A 23628-nucleotide genomic window follows, 5' to 3' on the forward strand; every position below is an offset into this window, starting at 1 on the left:
TACTTGGTTGGTTGAAATCTTGTACATGGTGTGCCTACAATTAGATAATTATATTCCCATAGAGAACTAGTAAAGGAGTATGCAAACTTTAAAGCAATATATAAATATGTAAATATAAACAATTAAGCATATTTATTCAATGATAACCATGAAACCCAATTATGAGCCAAAATCTAGTTATACCCTTGTTCATTCTAAAAACACACTATTGTATATAACATAATTACAAATCTGATCTAACTCTTTTGAACTATATATTCATGCACATAAGAAGAATATTTTAGAACTTAAGCAGAACCATGACTTTCTTTAATAAATCCCTCCATATAGTAGCATACCCAAGGATTTGTTTTCAAGTCAGTGTTATTGGTGATAATGGCATCTTTCCAACACTACTAAATTCCTTAAAGGCAGGGACCATGTCTTATACTTAACTTGTGTTCTCCACAATTCCTGCATCTTCGCAGTATACTACCAATAACCCTCAAAATTATCATAATGAATTGTAATCCCTGATGATTCCCAAGCATCCCCTTAGGTACCAACTTCAGGGGATTCTTAAGATACAGGAAGGTGGGAGTAGGGATGGCTCAAAAAGGGAAGAAGAAAAACTGACAGGACAGGAGAAAGATGAAGATACTTGTAGATAAAATATCAAGAGGAATCCACTCTGTGGCCAAGGGAAGGCTATATATGCTCTTTTCCCCAATACTATCACCTAGCATATGGAACCTTTTCATTACTATGAAATATGGCAACAGGGAACCAGAGGCCCTTCCAAACTAGCAAATTTTCATAACATGTGGCACATGGTTACATTAAGAATTTGGCAGAGAAGTTACAGGACAGCAGTGTGGAACTAGAAGGATCATATCTAAATTCAAGAGGGAGCATTTTTTTTCCTCTTTTTGAGCTTGTGAAGCATGATAAATGTTGAAATATGTACAGAAGAATTGCACATGTTTAGTATATATTGGATTACTTGTCTGGAGGAGGGGTGGGAGAAGGGAGGAAGAAAAATTTGGAACACAAGGTTTTGCAAGGGTGAATGCTGAAAATTATCTTTGCATATATTTTGAAAATAAAAAACTATTATTCAAAAAAACAAATTCATGAGAGAGGAAGAAGGCTCTCCTAGTTGAATAATTGAAAATAATTCATGTTCACATAATGCCATTTTCCATTATTTCCATTATTTTCCTTGATACAACAAATACATCTGTGTATTTTGTCCATGTCAATAACTCACAAAATTATCATTCTTTTAATATTTAGTTTTATATATTTGGGGAAATGAGGTTAGGGATTAATAAAGACAGGGAACAGCTTCCCCTAATTAGAAAGCCTGTTTGTCTGGAGTCCAATTATAATCTCTGATAGTCAGTGTCTGCCTTTGGCTAGAAGGAAATGAGTCAGCTCTCATTAGTAATCAAGCTTTGTCCTCTTTTTCTTCTTAAAGGGTGACCAAAAATTTCAAGTCCACTGAATTTTAACAGTAGGAGGCAGAGTTAGACACCACAAGTATTACATACAAACGACACTAAGAAAAATCAGAAGCAAAGATGTCGCTAAGGTACTTTTCTTGGGATGAAGAGGATTTTGAGAAAGGGCAGTTTGCCCAGTGAAAATACATGGCTAGACTATATAACTAGAATGGGCAAAAGGCTTATTTCAACACTCAGAGGGAAAACTGGATAGCAAACAGTATAGAAGAAAATGAATTTAGAATAACACCTCACATCTTAAATAAAACAAGATCAAACTTACAAATAAATTCATGACCTAGATATAAAATTATAGAGCAATGGGAAAAATTACCTGTTAGATCTATAGATAGAGAAAAGTTCATGGCCAAATAAGAGACAGAGAATTTCTGAAGACAATATGGATAATTTTGATTACATAAAATGACAAGGGTTTTGCAGAAACAAATATAAAAAAGCTAAAAGAGAAGGGGAAACAATTAACTTGAAGGGGAGAAAAAAATCTTTGCAGCAAGTTTCTCTGACAATGGTCTTATTTTCAAGACACAGGTGTCCCAAAAGTCTTAGTGTTATTTTAAGCTGTTAAAGTTTTAACAGACAACCTTATTAAAACTTTAATAGCTTAAAAGGACACTTAAACTATTAAAGCTAAAGATGGCACTAAGACTTTTGGGACACCATATATAAGAAACATATTCTAATTTATAATAAGAAGAATCATTCCTCAATTGTAAAATAGTCTAAGGATATAAAAGGAAACTTTCAAGAAAAGAAATCCAGATTAATTGTAGTTATATTGAAAAAATGCTCCAAATCACATCTAATTAGCAATATACAAATTTTAAAAATTTTCAGACTTTACCTCACACCCAGCAAATTGTCAAAGATGACACAAATATGACAAATATTGGAGAGGCTGTAAAAAAATAGGCACAACAATGCACTGTTGGTGAATTTGTGAATGGGTACAACCATTGTAGAAAAGAATGTGGAATGATACACAAAGAGTTACAAACAATATGCAGCCTTTGACCAAGCTATAGTCAAAAGATACCAAAGAAATAAGAAAAGGTTCTACATATACAAACATCTTTAAAGCAGCTATTTTTTGAGATTGTAAAAAACAGAAACTAAAGAGATGAAGAATGGCTGAATATACTTGATACTGAATACTTGATATATGAATGTGATGGAATACTGTAAGAATTGAAGAAAAATTGATTTCAAGGAGAGAGAGACTTATTTTAACTGGTACAGAGTGAAGTTAACAAAACCTATGAAATAATATTAATATCTTAAAAGTGAAACAATTTTGAGAACTTTTATAAACTAACAGAGTGAAATGAGCAGGAGGAGAAAAATGTATACATGCATTAGAAACAATTTATACAATAACAACACTGTAAAAATTAAACAGCTTTTCAAATTTTTGACCATTCATGATTTTAAAGGATCAATGAAGAATTATACTATATATCCTGACAAAAAAATGATAGCTTTAGGAGGTAAAATTATACATATGCATGTGTATATATGTATGTATATCATATAAAGTATGTATTTGTTTACAGACACATTTGTGTATATATATATATATATATATATATATATATATATATAATACAGCTGATTTAATATCTAGTATGAGGGGGAATGAGTCCATGAATAATGTATTTATACACACACACACACACACACACACAGCCAGGAGGGAATCTGTTTTGGCTTGACCATGCATATTTGTTACAAGGAATTTGTTTTTCTTTTCTTTTTTTTTTCAATGGCAAAAGGGGAGTAGAAAAGAGAGAAAATAGATTTCTGTTAATTAATTTTTTTAATAGAGAGGCTGGAGGTACAGCAGAAGTGGAATGCTGCACACACTTTCAGATGTGGTCACTGTATTGTTGATGTTGCTTAATTACTGTTAACAGAAAACCCTCATAGAATGAGGGCAATATGCAAATCTTTGTTATATAAAAATAAAACACACAGCTGAAACTTAGGGAGGGAGATGAGGATTTAATGGAAAAATCCCAACACATCAAGGGATGAGAGAAATTAAACTAAAGGAAGACCATAACCCAGGCAAGAATTACCTCCCAGTCATGGTCAAGCTTTAGCACATGACCCAGGCAGCCCTGGTTTATTCTGGGTAGCTGAGGTTTTGAATGTATACCCTATAATCAGAGATGACAGGCATTAAGAAATATGAACCATTTGGGGGGAACAAAGATTTGGCAAAAAGATGCTCATTGGTCTAGGTTCCTGACATAATGAAATCTACCCTATATGGTGTAGGAAATATAGCAGAAGACCTGAAGTCAGAGGAGCTGAGTTCTTTCCAATTTCTATACTTTAGTCTTATGTAAAACCTGCTTTTTAATTAATTAGTTTAATTCTGAACTTAAAATATCAAATGAAATGAGTTTTCCATAAACAGAACAAGAAAAAGATTACACATCAAACTGTGAATTTCTAACATGTACAGCTTAAAAGGTCTTCAGGGGCAAAAACCCCAAACATTTTTGACTTTTTTTATATCCCCAGAGCTTGTTGGTGCTGAAATATCATATATGATATATTCAGATGTCACACCATCTATCCCATGTGATGAATTCAACATGTAACTTTGAAAGCTGTTCTGCTTGTTTATGATTCATTCTGGCCTTCCAGTTCTCTAATCTAAAAATGATTTCATTTCTCCAGTTCTTTCCTTCCTTCCTTTCTTCCTTCCTTCCTTCCTTCCTTCCTTCCTTCCTTCCTTTTCTTCTTTCCTTCCTTCCTTTCTTTCCTCTACCTCATCCCTACTTCCTTGTCCTTTCCCATGTCCCGAAACTGAAAAAATGAAAAAAAAAGCCCTCTTGTAACAAACATGCACAGCAAGACTAGTTTTTCTCCTGGTGTTTCAATTTTCTACTGTTTGAAAAATATCACTCCCTAACCCAAACCATTATTCCCTTCTAATTCTTGTCCAGAAACATATACCATGTGCCAGACACTGGGTTAAATTCTGGGGGTACAAGAAAAGGCAAAAGCAGCCTCTACTTTCAAGGAATTCACATTCTAACAAGGAAGCTGACAGGCTCATACAAGATATAAAGGAGTCATAATCTCAGGGAAAGGCAGAAGCAGGGCTGTGTACAGAGAACAGGAAAGTCTCCCTATATCAAATAGGATTTTAGTTACATCTTGAAGGAATCCAGAAGGGGAAGGAAAGATTAAAAAAGTAAAGGATTTCCATTCCCTAGGGTGATAACTTTCCCAAACTTCCCTATTTCTAGTCATTTCTAGCACCTACCATTTTTTTTCAGTCTCTCAGGTCCATAATGTGGGAATTTTCCTCAACTACTCCCTCATACACCAAATTCAATCAGCTGTCAAACCTTCTTTTTTGTAGCTAAACTCCTCCTTTGCTCATTTAGTTGAGATCCTCATTTTATCATTTATTTATATATTATATATATATTATTTATCATTTATCACTTATTATTAAAATCTCTTTTATTGCAATAACTTAAGAGCCCCCAAGTTCCTTCCCACTCCAGTCTATTTATATCTTATTGTACTGCCAAGGGAAATCATTCCTCTCTCTCTATTCTCCCTTATTCAGGCCATACCTGACATACTACTTTCAATTCTGGGAGTGATATTTTAGGGAGTCCACTAATAAGCCAGAGACACCCTGAGGAGAGTGATGGCAATAGTAAAGGGACTTGAGGCTTTGTGACTTGAGGATCAATCAAAAGAACTGGTGATGTTTAACTTGGAGGAGAGAAGAAAGGAAGAGATGATGGTTGTATTCACTATTCAAAAGGCTGCATTGTAGCAGAAAAATTATACTTATTCTACGAGACATCAGAAGGGAAAACTCCGAAAAACAGATGGATGAAAGTTATAAAGCAGCACATTTAAGATTAACTTAAGGAACATTTTTCTAACAACTGGACCTATCCAGAAGTGAGAAATAAATAAATACAGTATATGTGTGTGTATTTATATATCTATGTAATAGTATACATTGGAACATTGTATTCCCACTCCTCCCTCTCACTCCCCACACACAAGACAGCTTTAAGTAAAGGATGAATGTTCCATCATTGGGTATGTTGAATATGGAGCAGGATGAACCAGATTGCTTCTGAGATCCTCTCTTCCTCTGAAATTCTGTGACCAGTCCAGCTAAGTGTGGCGTATAGAAGGCTGGCCATTTCATGATGAGTTATTTTAACCATGGCAACTAACCTAAGTCTAAGATGTGAAAAGGTTGCCCAAAATGATGAAATCACCTATCTTCTAAAGTAATGCAGTGCAAGTAAGTAAGCACACATGCATGAGCCATTTCACCAAATCTTTGCTCAAAGCAGAATGCTGTTCATTCACTGACTGCTGCTTTGCAATATGAATCCTCATCTTTGATCAGGCTGGTCTTCACGACACACTAGTTCCCCTTGCCATATTTTTGCTCATGCTCATGTTCATACTCCTCCTCTTACTAGGCTGACCTTCTTTCTCTTCTCTATCCAAATTCTATTCATGTTTCAAGGTCCAGTTAACGCTTGTCTCATCTGATTATATAGTACACATTCAAACCTTCAATTATCTAGACTAAATTAGAGCTGCCTATTCCATGCGGAAAACTGGAAACGACTTGGGAGGGGAATGAGCATTGTCATGTGAAAGAAAGATGAGAATCGCGCTTTAATGCTCTAAGAGACAAAATGAGGACCAACAAGCAGGAGATGAGGAGATGCAGGTTTGGGTTCAATAATCAAGAACAATTCAAGTTGTCCATAAAATGGGCTGTTTCATAAAGAGTTCTCTATCACCAAAAAGTGTTCAACTAGAAGCTGAATGACCATCTGCCAGAGAGGTTAAAAAAATACGTTCCCATTTAGAGTAGGAGATTAGACCAACTGGTATCTAAAGTAATTACCAACTTCTGAGATTCTGTGTTTTTATATGCTTAAAAATTCTTTCTTATAAGAAGGTAGAAAGTCAAGGGTAAAGATATAAGAGTAGGGCAGTTTCAAGTAATGAAAGGCAGAACTAAGAAATGAAGGAAAGAAACAGTGATGGGTAATAGGAACCAACCAGCCATTGATGCAAATTATAGGATCTTAGCAAGCATAAGACCTTGGGATTCATTTTGTCTAATTCCTACTTGTAACATGAGTCCTTTCAACAACTTCTCTAACTAGCCTCCACTTGAAAATCTTTAGTGATGGGGAACTCCCTACATTTCAAGGAATTTCATTCTCTTTTGGATAACTAATTTTTATAAAAGAAGTTTTTTCCTTCCGTTGCAAAGAAATCAGTTATACTGAAACTTCACCTGAAGTCATATGTTTGACATCAAGCAGAACAAAGTTTCATCCTTCATCCAAATAACTCCCCAATACTAAAAGATAGTTATCATGTCCCAACTCATCCCCTCTCCTACACTCCCCTTTCACTTCTCCAAAGAATAAGCTCCTTCAACCAACTTCTAGGTTAACTGTTTCCAAGTTTCCTAATCATCCTGATTACCTACTCTATATACTACATATTATCAGAGGTACTCTTAAATTATGGGACCAAGAAACTAACATAATGCTCTAGATATGTACTTATTACGGCAAAATTACTTTCCTTTTTTTGGATGCCACATTCCTTTTAATGCATTTAAGGTGATGAAATCTTCATTTTTGAATTATATTGATCTTGGAATTAACTTTTATAAAACTAATTATAGGACTTTATAATTCTTCCCATCAACTTTCATTTTATTTGATTAAAACCTTATTTCAGATTTTTTAGCTCTTTTGGGACCCCAGTTCTCTCATGTAATCAATGACTAATTTTTCTCAATTTTATGCCATCTCAAAATCTGATAAGCATATGTTATTTATGACTTCCTCCAAACCATCAGATTTCAAGAATGGCATGTGATACTCTCTCAAGCTATCCTTTCTACACAAATGAAGTAGGTTGGATAACATAGTTAAATGAATCTAAATGAAACCAACAAATGTTGAATAATGTAGACCTAAAAAGTTAAGACCAAAGGATAGAAGTTTCAAACAGAAAAATTTTAGCTCAATCTCAGAAAACAACAAGAAAGACTACAACCATCTGAGCTATTTAAGCTATTCCAAATTAAAATTGGCTGCCTTTGGAGGTAGCAAGTTTCCCATGACTAGAAATCTTCAAAAAGGCTAAATGTAGTAAAGAGAATTCATGTGTTAGAGATTAGACTGTAAGATCTCTAAGGTCCCTTCCACATCTATGATGCTATGGAAAAATCAGGTAATCTCCTCAACTCTATGTCAACTCTAAAATTAATTTATTTATGTGAAGAAAAGGAGACAGGAAAGTTAAAAGACTGACCTAAGATCATAAGGCAAAATGACATGTAATCTTATAAACTGAAATCTGTAACATAATACAGACTTGCTTAATCAGAATATTCAAATAATGTAATGTTTTAATTAAATCAATTTTAATTAAAGGAAAATAATTTTAGTTCCAACCCTATAGAAATGAGAAACCCCTATAGTCATGAGAAACGTCCAACTATGTGAATTTGATTAAATCTTCTTGCCTTATTACACACATTTATAGTGGTCCAACTCAGCCATCCAACTAACTCCCAATTCTCATGTTCCAATTAGGCTACTGGCTCCAAAAATGTTTAATCCCACTGCCATGCCTTTGCTCATGTGGAAGCCCTTGATTAGGAAACCTTTCTTCTTTCTATTCTATCTAACATCCTTCCCTACTTGTAGGATAAATCTCAGTTCAAGTTTCATCTCCAAGATGTGATGTCCAAATACTTTAGTCCATACAACCTTCCCCTTTTATCTTTTATAGTGGGTACCATAAAATTAACACTAACTCTATTGTTTTGTATTGTTATTGTATCATGGCACTTGTCCTCTCTTCCAAAATATCCTATAAATTTTTCTGCAGGAGATGCTACTGCTTTGGTCTGATAACAAAGAGGCAGCTAGATAACAGTGATTCAAGAAGTAGACCTAGAGTCAGAAAGACAAGAAATTTAAATCCAGATTCAGACATGTGTCCTTTAAAATTGCATTTAATCTGTCTATCTTGGTTTCCTCAACTGTAAAATGGGGATAATGAAAGCACCTGAGAGCGTCCAAGGTTGTTGTGAGTATCAAATGAAATACTTGTGAAGTGCTTTATAAACCACAGAATGCTATATAAATGTAGTTATTATTATTATTAATGAACAATTCTATTTGTAGTTTCAAGAAACTGAGATCAGGAAAGTGGAATAGGAGATCTTTTAGGTCAGCCCTTCCTGTGAAAATGGTTTTTATTAGAAGAGATCCCACCATAACCACCATCATCCTTATCATATTTCAATAAAAATGTATTGAGCTTAAGGACAATAGAATGATTTTGAATGCCTTTCTGCCAACTAGAGAGTAGGTTAACCAAGGCTAAAGTGAAAAAAAATCTCTATGTAAAGTCCCCAAATCTTTAAGTGATAGAGCTTTGCCTGAATCTGTACTGATCCTAAGTGCCCAAGCTAATTCTTGAGGATCATTGTTTTGAGCAAGTCCCTATCAGATTGTGGCTTCTTCCACTCCCCAAACTTGATTTTTTAAAACTTAATTTAAGGTTGAAAATATGGATGTTCTAGAATAACCATTGCCACCCTCAACTTCAACATTGCTTTTGTTAACTTCATGCCACTCTATATTATCTTCCCTTTAAAGCTAATCCATTCTAGAATTATTTTCATATCTTTAATGAAAAAGTTTAAAATAAAGGCCCAGGAAAGAGATTATTCTGTAAATTTTTTTTTCAAAAACAATAGAGTATACAAATCGAGAAGCTGAAATGTTGCTATCAGTCTGGGACTTAACAATTTACTTCCAGGAGGAGGAGGAGGAAGACTGAGAGGCAGGGAGGTGATGTCACTGATAAATAGTTTCCATTTTACAAACAGAAGAAACTGCAAAGGAAAAAAGGAAATTTAATTTCTCTTACCCAAAGTAAAAAGTAAAATTTATCTTAAGATAAAAAGTCTATTCCAAACACTTCAGTGTGGCTTTGAGTAACTATATAGTCGCAAAGGTAATGCCAACCAAGCTGTAAAGGCTTTTCCAGTATTGCCCTGATGGCAGCTGAGGACCAGTCTTGTTAAGTCTGAACTGACTTTTACTTGGTAAGTGGAAGATACATTCTTTGGCCATGCAAACAAATAAAAATTAGAATAAAAATGGCCTTATTTTGCCTCAGTTGTGACAAGAGTGAAACAGTGGAAAACAGGGCAGAAATGCTAAGAATCATTATTTACTTATTGGGTTTATAAAGAGCAATTTATCTGTTGGTATTCTATATGTGATCATTGGGTGTAGAGGCAAAAAGTCTCAATTTCTCTTTACTCTTAGATCTAAAATACAGGATTTATGAGTTTGGAAAATTAAAGATACTTAGTACTTCTTCAACTTTGATCAGAAAAGCTAGGTTTCCTATTAGCGTACTGAACTTGGAGTCAAGAGAAGCCAAGTATAAATTCTATTTCTGTCATTTACTGTGTTATCTTGGGCAACCCATTTAGCATCTGTTTGCCTCAGTTTCCTCAGCTACAAAAGAGATATAACAACAATACCTATTTTTCACAAGGTTCAGAGGCTCAAATGAGATTATACATAGACATGTATATATGTGTATTTGTGTATACATTTGCATATATGTACACATAGATACATACATACATGGGGGTACGTATGAGCACTTTATGATATATAAATCATGGCTCTTATCTGTGACCACAATGCTGCAGATATTTCCACAGTATACATCACAGTCTAGCCCAGCCCATTTAACCAGAGATGTTCTTGCCCAAGTCTTCCCATAAATACTTCAGAGAGGATCTATTCAAATGCACTGAGGCTCTTCTCCCATTTCATTAGCTATGGGAACAATGAAGGATGCCCATGAAAGGAAGCTTGGCTTAGAGAAGGTCTTCTCCATTTAAGAGGCAAAAAAAACCTGTAGCCTTTTCTCAAGTACTGATTAGCTACATGACACCAGAGGTTTGATTCTTTTTTTTTGCTTCTAAGAAGTAGGGATGATAACCCTGAAGTAGCAACCTCCCAGAGTTACTGTAACATCAAAGGAGATGACAAAAGCAACAATTTTTGGAAGCGAGCACTCTCTCAAAGCGAGTTAGAGATGATCTGTTGGCTCTCTAACATTCCTGGTCACATTCTCCATGTCTTTTATGCTACTTCTTGTACCGTGCATCATAAGCACACAATGCAGCTTTCCACCCTTCTTCTCTTTGAGTTCTGTGTTATTCCATAATTCACACCTCTAGAGCAAAAACTGAGAATATTGCCATTCAAGGGATGGGATTTTGTAGTAAAGTGTGCTTAATATTATAGACTCCCTATGATTAATTTAACCATCAATGCTTAAGGAAAAATAAATGTCCATCATAAGTCCATCATAAGCCAAAAAAAATGTTCAGAGTAGATAAGATACTTGGGCTATTAATAGAATTCTATTTCATCCAATGTTTTTTAGATGCAAAGCTAGGTGACACAAGGGGTAGGATACTGGACCTGGAATTAGGAAGATCTGAGTTCAAATTTAGTCTCAGACACTTATTCCCAGGACAAATTATTTAACCCACATGCCTCAGTTTCTTCATTTGTAAAATGGGAACAATAATAGTCCCTCCTCTCACAGTTGTAAGGATTAAGATATTTGGAAAGAACTCTGCAGACAAACTTAGAAGAACTATATAAATTTAGCTATTATTATTATTAATTTATATTCATTCTTGCTCAATTTACATCATGTTCAAGTTAAAAGGTAAATGTCAAAAAAGTTTGCTAAACTTTTTTTAGCCATGAAAGGCAAAATAAAAAAGAGAGCTTCCATATACCTCGTTCTTATTCTGTATTAGTATTAAAGCAAAAACTATTATGGAATTAATGGGGTTAACACCTCCTGAACCAAAAGGAAAGTACTATTTTATCAAGAGCATTGATAGCCTGGAGACAGTATGGCAAGAGGCTGGTCCACCTCATGTGTATCAGAAACATCCACCATTTGCAGGCCAAAATTAATCAGTTTGTGGGGTTTTTGGTTAGCAATTTTTGTTGGCAAGATGCAAGAGCACCTTTTCTGCCTCATTATTGATAACTGCTGCTGTTAGAGACTCCATCCTTAAGGAAAAAAACACTCAAATAATCTACAAATTGCTAAATGTCACTATTAAGTTATGGTACTGGATAAATATCTCAGAGATGATATATGGATATATATTATATATATACATACACATATATATTTATACACACACAATTTTTAAATGCTTATTTCAACCACATATTTTAATCATACACAAGTTAATTGGTGAAACACTTAAATTTGGAGTTAAAGATTGATGTTTCCAGAAGCTCTTTTTAAAATCATGAGTTGAAAATAAGAATAGAACCCTCTTCCCATATTAACAAACTGTTACTTGTTTTGTGCACATGGAAATGTTTAGTTGATTAGTGTGGCCTAAAAAGTAAAATATGTGTTTCCTGGCACCTAGGTAGTTGAAAAGATAACATGAATTGCACCAAATTTGACTGTGGTCATTCAAGTTTCCAGAGCCAAAGAGAGAAAGTAAATAGTTTGAGGTTCTCATTAAGTTAGTCTGTTCTGCACTAGATTTTCCATAAGCAATCTCTTCTCCCCTTTCCTTTTCCCTAATTCTGATATCCTTTTCACATTCAAATATTGTGAACTTTTAAGAGAGAGAAACTATCTTGAGAAAATGCAAGATTGCCACAAGCCAGGCTGCTGCAAACAGCTGCTGCTGCTGGGTGCAATGTACTTGCACTGATAAGCTTCTTGGTCCTGGTGTCCTTCCCATTCTAAATGTTACAACTGTATGCAAACTACAGCCCTGCCCACATTTCTGATATTGAAAAAACACATTTTATAAACTCTTTCAACTTATTGTAGCCTTCTATTTCAGAGGGTCACTTGTGAACTATGGAAAAATACCTTAAGTATAAAAAGGGGCTGAGTCCTAGTTATATATATCATAGGAGATCTTGATTTGGAGAAAAGGAAGAGAGGGAAGGAAAGGAGGGAAGGAGGGAAAGAAGGAAGGAAGGAAAGAGGGGAGGAAGGAAGGAAGGAAGGAGGGAAGGAGGGAGGGGGGAGGGAGGGAACGAGGAAGAGGGAGAGAGAGAGGGAGGAAAAGAACAGAGGCGGGAGGGAGGGAGGGAGAAAGGAAAGAAAAGAAAGAAAGAAAGAAAGGGCATGAAGGAAGGAGGGGGAAATGAAAAAAGAGGAAAAAAGGAAAGAAAGGAGACAAATATAGTAAGAAAGGCAGAAAGAAAAAAAGAGCACCCCATACATTCTTGTCCTGTATGTAATTAAAGTTCACAGTTTCTGTACATTACTCTTAAGAATAAATCATATAAAGAGGTCAGCTCTCTTGGGAATGTGTTATCAATGGAAGCAGCACAATAGATAGAAAAGTCAGAAAGTCTGCATTCAGATCTCTATTTTGCAGTACTGTGTAAGTCGTTTTCCTTGAAGCCTCACTTTCCTCATCTGTAGAAAGAGAATTATGGGAGTAGCTTTCCTCTATAGTCCCCTCCAGCTCCAAAATCCCATGATCATTTCTGAATGCACTAAGAAAAGTCACACCGAGCTCCTTTCAAAAAGTACATGAGTTAATGTTCAGGTAATTGTTTTCAAAGTTTCAGAATGAGTTGCCAAGTTTTCTAAAAGGAGTACCATGACAATCCTCAGCAACGCAATCTACCTGAGGACCAGTAAAGCTGCCTGGCTAAGGCACCAAAGGCTGAAAATAGGTAATTTCTATTTCCTTTGTTCTGATGATGAAAATCAACCTTTGGTCCAAGAATAAATGCCAGTCACTGCTTTGGTCTGAAAAGAAACAATCGTACTTCCAATCTCAACAAACTGAGGAGGGAAGAGATCTGTTGGGTCAGCCCACACTTCTGAAAATACTTTTCAGTGGGAGAAATACCATCACCACCATCAGTAGTTACCTCATGCAGGCTACTTCAAACAAGCAAGGCCAACAGAATGATCATGGATGCCTCAACTTGCTAAGAGCCAGACACAAGTTAATCAAGAGAAAATGAGGGCACTGCTTCAAACCTGCTTGGGCTGCTTTTTAAGGAAGCCTGAACCTTTCCAACTAACTCCTCCCTCCAAACCTCTCCTAAACTCTAAGGCACCAAGCAAAATTGTTGATCAAATGTTTAATTAATACTTACTAAAACTAGGAGATTATTTTTAGGTCAAATTTAATATGGAAAAGAATTGCGTTTTTATGTGTTGTATCTCCATTTTATTGGGGCCCCTGGGATAATCAATGAGTATGATACTTTGATGCCCATTTTAAGAGCCCATTTTAAATGACAGAGTTTTGTAGTTGTTCTAAGCTTTTCTTTTATGATGCTGTTGACCATATTTTTCTTCTAAGTTCTTGGCCATAAACACAAGCTCAAATTATATATAACACTGTTTCTCTGAGAAAATGGGATCCACTCTACAATGTAATTTTAAGGAACACATGGTAAAAAGCAGGAAACTAAAATAATGCCCCAAGTCTAAGGTGTGAAGATTGATTTAATCTTTACTTCTCTCCCCTTTTCCCCGTCATTCTTCTGGTCTCCATCCTCCATTTATATTAACATAGTACATTAATGCCCAGAAAAAGAACTCTGGGAGATGACTAAAAACCATTACATTGAATTCCCAATCCCTATATTTATGCACACCTGCATTTTTGATTTCCTTCACAAGCTAATTGTACAATATTTCAGAGTCTGATTCTTTTTGTACAGCAAAATAACGTTTTGGTCATGTATACTTATTGTGTATCTAATTTATATTTTAATATATTTAACATCTACTGGTCATCCTGCCATCTAGGGGAGGGGGTGGGGGAGTAAGAGGTGAAAAATTGGAACAAGAGGTTTGGCAATTGTTAATGCTGTAAAGTTACCCATGCATATATCCTGTAAATAAAAGGCTATCAAATAAAAAAAAAATAGTACATTACAGTTTTCAAAGCTTTTCCTTATAGGATCCTCAAAGGAATTATTTGTGGTATATATTAAAGCAGGGATTGTTTATTCAAAAACTCCATATGATAGAGCTGAGATGCAGATTGATCCAAGTGACACAAGTCAGTGTGCTAGCACCAAAGAGTGAGTTCAATCAAAAGGTGACCCACCAACTTACTCTTACCTGGGCTTTTCAAAATGACAATGACCATCACTTGAAAATAGAACCCCATCATTAAATAGAGACTTCTGAAACATTCTACACTATTGTACAGATGGGAAGAATCAATGAGGAAGAGAAGAAAAGACCATCCTGACTCTTTTATGTGACTTTAGTCCAATCATTTCTCATATGCGAGCTTCACTTTCCTCTTCTGCAAAATAAGTAGGCTGGATTCTGGTGTTTTCTTTTAAATCTAAATCTAGATCTTATGAACCTTTTTGGAGTCCTTGTCCAAGCCTCCCAAAAAGACATAAAAGGAAAAAAATTATAAAAAAAGAAATAAAAACATTATTAAAATATTATAAAATCCACTTTTTAAAAATTCACTGTTCCTCCCTCCACCATCCCACTCAACTTTAGTTCCATTAGAATGTGAGTTTCCTGAAAACTTAGTTTGTGGTTAACCGGTGGCACTTTCTTTGTATTCTCTAGGGTTTAGGACTATATCTGATACATAGTGAATGTTTAATAAATGCTTTTTGATCTAAGAAAGATTTAATTAAAGCAATGTCTTATGCATTTACATTTTAGAGAAAAACTTACAGGTTATTGAGAGGCTATAAGCAACTATAGGTTTGGTAGAGACAACTCCCATTGAAACAAGGTAAAGCATGACATATTTGACATGGTCACAAGGATTTTTATTAAAATCTTAGAACAACACATTAACCACAGTAGTTGAAGTGTGTACATGATCACACAGGTTTCCCCCAGTTTTGTTCCCAGATCTACTGACACATGAACAGGACACAAGGACTCCTAACACTAAGGAAAAACAATTGAGACATTTATGAAATGTATATAAACCTCCACTCCCACTTATCCTCATCTGTCAGCATGATGTTATCAGGGACTTCTATAATTTCCATAAACAATCATTATATTTTACCTGAATCAGTAGCATTATATTGTTTGAAAAGAAAGTCTTTTCAAATACCTGCTACTTTACAGCTATTTTCTCCAAATCCCACCCTCCATGGTAAAGATTTGGCTTCTCTTTTAAAAAATGCACATAACAGTCTCTTAAAGCAGGCAGACTCTTACATGCCCGGGATGCCTGATAGAAGTTTTGTCAGTCTGCCAAATGTTCTAATTTTCGCTGACTACCAGGTGCTGGTTTCTTCATATTATTTACTGAGGAGCAGAGTTCCAATATCTCTTTTATTCCCAGGTGTCACTTTAAAAACATACATTATTAAAATAACTATTATCAATGCTCTTACCTGAAAATTTTAAATAATTCTGCATCTATGTAACATCGTTCTTCCGAAAACTCAACATATTTTTTGTTCCAACTAAATCTTATCTAAGTCACAGGGTTTAGGGCTAGAAGTAATTCCAGGGAAAACATAGGAGGGAAGTGCCACAAAATTCCCCAGTGTGGCCTGAATCAGATTAAAATGTAACTGGGGAATGTTTGACAAAATATATTTTTTTAAATATAGCATAGATAATGTGAATTTTTGACTTTCAAAGCAAACTTATGCAGCATTAAATTTCTTCTTGAGTTTGACACCACTAATCTAGACAAGGAAAGTGAAACCCAGAGAAATTAACTCATTTGCCCAAGGTAATAAGTAAAAGAATTGGAGTCAAATCCATGGGTTTCAAATTCAGTAACCTCTTTCCACTGTCTCTTGCTGTTTCTTAGGAATCCAAGAGAAAGCATATCATAAGCATATTTCATATGAGATTCTACATGATAACAGTCTGAAATTATTTTTAAAAGAAGGAACACCATATATTTTCACAAAGGATAAAGTAGTCCTGATAAATGTAGAGCAGATGGAACAGTTAACCGAGACATTTCCATCACAGCTGAAGATGTAGATAATCACTTACAAACTCATTCAAAAAAGCATCTGTGAAATGTCTACCTATATGGGGCACTCTGCTAGGCCCAGTACAAAAGAATAAAGTTCCCAGGGGACAAGAGTACTAATTATCCAAGACAAAAAAGTAGTTACTAAAAAATCAGAACATAAAGCAGATTGTTCAGACAAAAGAGTAGAATTACATCCCAGTTCTAAAGGTGTAACATATGACTATTTTTCTCTTTGTCTATCACTTGTTTGTTCTTTATCAAAAAAAAGTATCCTACTTGTTTTTCTAGCCAAATAAATGAATAAATTATCAGACCACTATTTTAAAATGGTATTTAGTGAGTAAACCATTTATAACCTTACCTTTTATTCCAATTAAAACAATGTGCAAGTATGACTTGCTATCTATCACACTACCTTCAAAGAAATGTTCACATTTAGTTAAAAAGACTTGTTCTTAAATTATCTGATCCTTCATGACCCCTTTTATAGTTTTCTTGGCATAGATACTAGAGTGATTTGCCATTTCCTTCTCCAGCTCATTTGACAGTTGAGGAAAGTGAGGCAAACAGGATTAGTGATTTACTAAGAGTCACACAACCAAATCTGAACAAGTCCTCCTATCACCAAGGGTCTACTATTTACTGTTCCACCTAGTTGTTAGATAAAAAGAATATTTCCTGCCCAAAAAGTTTAAAAGCGTATTTACAGCCTAAAAATGGTTCATTTTCTTAGCATTAAAAATGCCAGATCCAGGTATCCAAGAAGGCTGGTTGAAAAATTGTTACAAATTCACTTATGTTGTGCAATCATAATTAGTCCATAGCTATAGATTAAAAAGTTAAGATGAAAATTAATTAATTCATTTAACTAGCCTAACCCATCACAACAGGGATTTTTATGAAAGTCAAAATGAGAGACTATATGTAAAGTACTTTGTAAATCTTAAGGCATTATGTAAAGTCAGTTATTTTATTTATTATTTCATGTGGTTATCAAGTTGTATGATAACTAGAAAACAGAAGAAATGTGCAAAGTTTCCAGCAACTGGGGGAATAGCTAAAAAAAAAAAACTGGCACAATGGACATAGTGGCAGATTACATGACAATATGAAGATTACAAAAAGATACAAGATGATGCAGAGTGAAGAAATCAGAATCAAGAACAATCTGCACGATGGGTCTTTCCTCCCTCAGTAAAATGAAGGGAGGAAACTGGAGGAAACATAAGGGTTCTGGAGTTTAAAAGTTGCACCTCTGATGCTTCCTATTTGACCTATGGGTGTGATCTTCAAGTAAGTCACTTAAGAATCTCTCTGGACCACAGTTTCCTCTTCTGTGAAGTAAGGGGATTTGACTAGATGGTCTCTAAGTTCCCTTCCAGTCCTAAATTTATAACCCTTTACCCTCTAATGTTTTTTCCAGTTATAAAAATCTATAACAATGTGAATTAATTATAGTACATGTTTATAACATCAGAATTTTTTTTAAATACAGAAAAAAAAGAGATCAGAAGGAAACAAAGAAAAAAATTTTTATTTTGTTAAAGTTAATGTATGTTTTCTTTAAAAATAAATTGAAAATAAACTTAGAATTTATAGTTTTAGGTATAATTATTTTTTATTTTTCTTAACTGATGGAATGTTTGCTTTTGTTAATGGTTACTAAGTTTAGAATGAAAATGTTAAGCAGTTTTTAGCAGGTTTTTTTTTGCTAGAAAAAAAGAAATTCCACATACCAATCCTTATTTTATCATTAATTTCCATTACAAGATTGGAAATGTATTCCTGTAGAGAGGAATTCATACCCAGAAACTGGAGAAGTGGAGAAAACTCAGTGATCAGCAGATTTGAAACCATAATGTCCCCTTCAGGAATGCCAAAATGGTTGGTTTTAAAATTGAGTTTGTAGCGATCACAATTGTACAAAGGAAGAAAATGGGCATTCCTGAGCTGTTGGTCTAGATTCCAACAAGGTGTGGGGAAAGAGGAAGGGAGGAATAAAGGAAGAACACAGCCATATGTGTTTGGAGCATGAAAGAAAAGGGCTCTTAGTCTCACAGTATTGTAGCGTTTATTTATACAAAACTAAAATGAGTATTTAAGGTGCATTTTAGAAACTGGCAGGATGGTGATGGGTCTGGTCTAAGAGTCCGAGTTAAATGACAGGAAGGAGAAATTCAACTCAAGTATAGAATATGGAATCAATGAGTGTTACAGAATCACAAAGTTAAAAGGGGTCTGAAGGTCTTGGGAACCACCTTATACAACAAAGAACAAGAATTCCCTTGTACAATATGCTTGGAATATAGGCACATTCCTATACATACATACATATATATGTATATATACATATTTATATTTACCTCTTTGTAACTTCTATCCATTTCCAGTCTGGAGGGCAGACTCTCTGGGAACAAGTAGAACAAATCTAATCCCTCTTTCAGAAGACAACTATCTAACAAAATCAAGTATTTGAAGACAGCAATACTCACTTACTACTATTTGAAAAAAAGGGGGTTATTTAATAAGCAAAAGAAAAAGACTATAAATGGGGAAGAGTCAATCATGATACTACATAGAGTTCATTTCTCAAAATTTTCTAAAATATTTCTAATCCACCCCCCCCAGAAAAACCCTTTCTACTAAAAAATTCCCTTTACATCCAACTGAAATATTGAAGAATGAAATAATGGAACAAATCTAATTTAGTGTTCTAGACCTTTGGAAAAGATGAGAGAAAGCTATAGAAAATTCAGTTTGTACTTACTCGCAGTATCCTGTGCCATTTTGGTAGGTAACACATTTTCCTTCATTTACACAGGGTTTGAAAGCATCTCGACATTGTATTGCTTTAAAAAGAAAACACAAAATATAAATTAGATGTATCTCATACCGTCATATACTCTATGATCCAGCCCAGCCCTCAAATTTCAATCAGATTTAGAATTCCCACTACAACTACTCTATCCAACAAAACACCTAACAGAGCAAAGAAGTAAGACTCCAATCCAAGAAATGGTCTCTCCCCACTGGTAATTTGCTTTTTGGTAATAATTGGCAAAATACTTCATTCCATGGCATCCCAAAAGAAAGGATCTCTCTAATACAATAAACTTCAGAGGAGTGTTCTCATAATCTATCAGTGAAGAGGGAGGGATAATTCAGAAGAAAACTTTTTTTCATCTATGACTTCAGCACAACCTAAACTTAAGGTGGATTTTTGGAAACTTCAGAACTGTTCATTAGAATCTGCTTCAAATTTATTTCTTCCAATTTTTCATATATTTTCTATATTACATCTAAGTTATCTTTCCAAAATCAACCATTCCAAGCCCTCCACCACAAGATGACCAGCTCCATTCTGATTTTATACTACTTCCCTACATTTCTTCTTGTTGTTGCTCAATCATGTCCAAATCTTTTATGTCTCTGTTCCAGCAAAGATACTGGAATGGTTTGCCATTTCCTTTTCTAGTGGATTAAGGCAAATGGGTTTAAATGATAAGCTCAGGGTCACACAGCTAGTGCCCGAGGTTGAATCTGAGATTGGATTTTCCTGATTCCAAGGCCAGCTATCCACCTCACTTAATTCTATGCATCAATAAAACTGCAAAATTCTTCATTTCCCACTATCCTCTGTTCTTGTCTGTCTCTGTGCTTTTACATCTTCTGTTCTCTATGCCCCAATTCTCCATATTCCTTAAAGGTCCAACTCAGTTCACGTCTCCTGTAAAGTTTCCCCAAGAAAGTTATCTTTCCCACTTTGAATGTGTGTAGATTTTTTTCTTGAACTTTTCTTTTTCACATATTTATTTGGACATTTGTCCTGCTTCTCTTTTTCTTCCCTATTATACTGTAAGCACTCTAAAAGCAAGGCTTTAGTCAGCTCTCCTTCCATATTTACTCCAAGTATTTAATAAATGTGCATTGATTGAAGTGAATAATCATATCTCATCTTAAGAATTTCTGAGTAGGTCTCTTAAAGCAGACGATAGCAACTGGCATCGAAGCCAGGAAGACCTGCATTCAAGGGGCACCTCTGACAAATATTGTCTAGAGACCCTGGAGAAATAATTTAACCTCTGCTGCTGCACTGGCAGAGGGCAATTTCTTACCTGAGATGTTCCTATAACAACAAATCACAGATTCAGTTCTTATTCCTATAACCACAGGACCAAGAACAACTGTGTTCCTCAGCCATATAGCCCAACCCCTTCTTCCATCACTCTAGAAGTCACCCCATGGAGATGAGACCCAGCAACTGCTTCTGCTGGTCCCGAAGTCCTTGCCTCCTCAGCTACATAGCTATCAAAGACAAGAAAAGACAGCCCTCAAAGCCACAGTCCTTACTATTATTGTATGACTCAATATTGAAATATTAAAGATATATGACCATTTGCTCTGCAACTACAACTTAAGAACTATGGGACCTTTCTATCTTGCAGTTGAAACCTCCTATTTTTGTTGTCTTCCCTGTTAGAATGTTTATGCCTTAAGAACAGGGGTGGCATTCTCCTTTTGTATTTGTGTTCCTAAAATTCAGCAAAGTGCTATGCATATAATTTACATTTAATGCATTCAATTCCCTTTAATAAATTCAATAAATATCCCATCCACTCATCATCCATCCATCCGTCCATCCATCTATTCATCTACTCACTATGCATCTACTCATCCACTTATCTTTCCATCCATTCACCCATCCACTCATCCATCCATTTATCTATCTACACATTTATCCATCCATCCATTCATCTTTCCACTCATCCACTAATCCTTCCATCTATCATCCTTCTATCTGTCCATTTGTTATTCACAAGATCATAGACCTGGAGCTGGAAGGAACCTCAAAGATCATCTAATTTATTACAACTGTTTCATTTTATACCTGAAGAAAAAAAGAAAATGTTAGTGATTTGCCCATGATTACAAATGCAGGTCTTCCTATTTCACTAGCCAATGCTGTTTTTCACTCTATTATGATATCTACATCCCCCACCTCTTGGAATCAATGGACAAAGTGAAGTTGACAAAACATATAAGAACTTTTCCTCACGTGTGTTTGTTTTAAGAGAGAGGTTTTTTTGGTTATTTTCTTAAATGATATGTGCTGTACTCTAAATCATTGTCTCATGCGTGCAGACGCACGTGTGCCTGTGTGTGTGATGGACCCTTTTGGCAATCTAGTGCAGTCTAGGAACCCTCCAAAAACAACAAGATTCCCTGCCCTAAATGGACTAGCCACATTGAAGAAAGACAAAGAATCTGAAGCTCCCTTCTAGTCCTGTGATTCTATAATAATAATAATAATAAAGTCTTTTAAAATTTACACAGCATGTCATGTACATTATCTTACAGGAGCCTCAAAACTATTCTGTGAGATAGATGCTACAAGTATTATAGCTATTTTTAAAATGAAGAAACATACATAGAGCAGCTTTTCAAAGATTCCCTAGCACTATGCATCAAAGGAATGATTTTAAGTTAAATGTACCTGACTCTAAAGTCAGTCCCTGGGCACTCAAACTTCTTTTGGTCTTGTTTCATTTTCACTATATTTCCATAAAGCCAAAACAGGAAGAAACTGTTTACTGTAAATTCAAAGGGTCCTGGACCTTGTGTCAGGAACCTTGTTTTAAATCACGTGTGGGACAATTGTTACTGAATCTTCAGGACACATAAGTCTTCTTGGCCTTCCATGTTTTACTATGTAAGAGTCAATGGATGAGTCTTATGAGGAAAACCTGGATAAATTGCTACATATTATATAAATAATTACTTCAGGATTCTCAAATCACTCAGCATTAATAAACTAAGCAATTACTCTGTAACCTATGCTGAAACAATAATTTTACATTATTATAATTTTTATCAGACGAAAAAGCTGAGGGCCAAAGAGGTAAGATCACACACATAGCAAGTTTGTGGCAGAACCAAAATGAGAACACAGACTACAAGAATCCTGGTTCTTAATCACTCAGCCCCCTTTCCCAACACAGCTGCCACTAGGAGCATCCAAGTTCAGGAAGAGGGTCAGCTCACTGTCCATATCCCACTTCCCTGTAGGGCTCACATTCTCCCTCTTCCCACACTGATAAGCCCAATGCAACAACTATAATTAAAACAGTTAATGTCAGGTTATTTCCTCCATACCAAAGTTCTCAAACTGATTTCTTCATTCTCTTTGGACACTTTTATTAGTTTCAATATGAACTTCCTGGCTTCTTCTATTTGCTTTTTTTCTTTAAAAAAAAAAATAGGAAAGGAATGTATAGAACAATCCCATGTTCTATCCGGGATCTTCTCTTCTTCTCTTGACAGAGTGATATGGCAAAGCGACCACTGACTTGGGAGTTGGGAAATAGAGATTCTGGGTGAACATACTGCCTTTACCTGGATGGAATCTGAATTCTTCAGTTATAAAATAAGAAGAGACTAGATCTCTAAAATAAATTCCAGCTCTAAAAAATCTATGGTCTGTATATATTAAACACATCAGAACCCAAAACACGCTTCTGTTCTGCTGTAAAGCTAGATCAATTCAAACAGATATATAGTAGGACCTTACTTTACTCCCCATGCCCCCACTTTTTTTGGAGTATGCTCCTGGTAACTGTGCCCTTCCAGGTAAAAATTTGAGCATCCACAGACATCCTCTGTCTCCTTCCAGCTATGCACATTCATTGCCAGGTTGAGTCCCCTCCATATACAAATTGGCTATTGAGCTAAATGTACCAAAGGAGGGAACTGATCCTCAGAACACTTTTTTCTTTCCTACTTCAAATAAGGAGAATGATCCAATTTCATTAATGAGCTTTTCTGCCTCCCCATCTTCAGGCTGCCATGACCAATGTCCTATAAGGTAAGTCTGGGTCTGGAATGGAGCCATTTCTTTTCTGTTTTTTCTTCCCCAGTTTCCTTCTTTCTCCTCAATGGAGGAGTTGAGGCAAGCTTGAGTTCCATAAGGGTCCTGAGAGGCCAGAAAAGCAGCAGCTACCATGTCTACCCAGTGGTTTAGCAGCAGGA

At 35.3% G+C, this 23628-nt stretch overlaps 1 protein-coding gene across 1 annotated transcript in view; it reads right to left on the reverse strand.

Annotated features, from left to right (window-relative positions):
- The window catches only part of NOTCH2 (notch receptor 2), a 168730-nt gene that overhangs the window by 102517 nt on the left and 42585 nt on the right, over nt 1–23628 (reverse strand). Inside the window, exon 2 of the mRNA XM_031967394.1 lies at nt 19370–19451. Within this exon, the coding sequence (XP_031823254.1) occupies nt 19370–19451 (82 nt within the window). The remainder of the gene's footprint in view (nt 1–19369; nt 19452–23628) is intronic.

The sequence above is a fragment of the Sarcophilus harrisii genome, chromosome 4 (assembly GCF_902635505.1).
Source record: "Sarcophilus harrisii chromosome 4, mSarHar1.11, whole genome shotgun sequence".
NCBI lineage: Eukaryota > Metazoa > Chordata > Mammalia > Dasyuromorphia > Dasyuridae > Sarcophilus > Sarcophilus harrisii.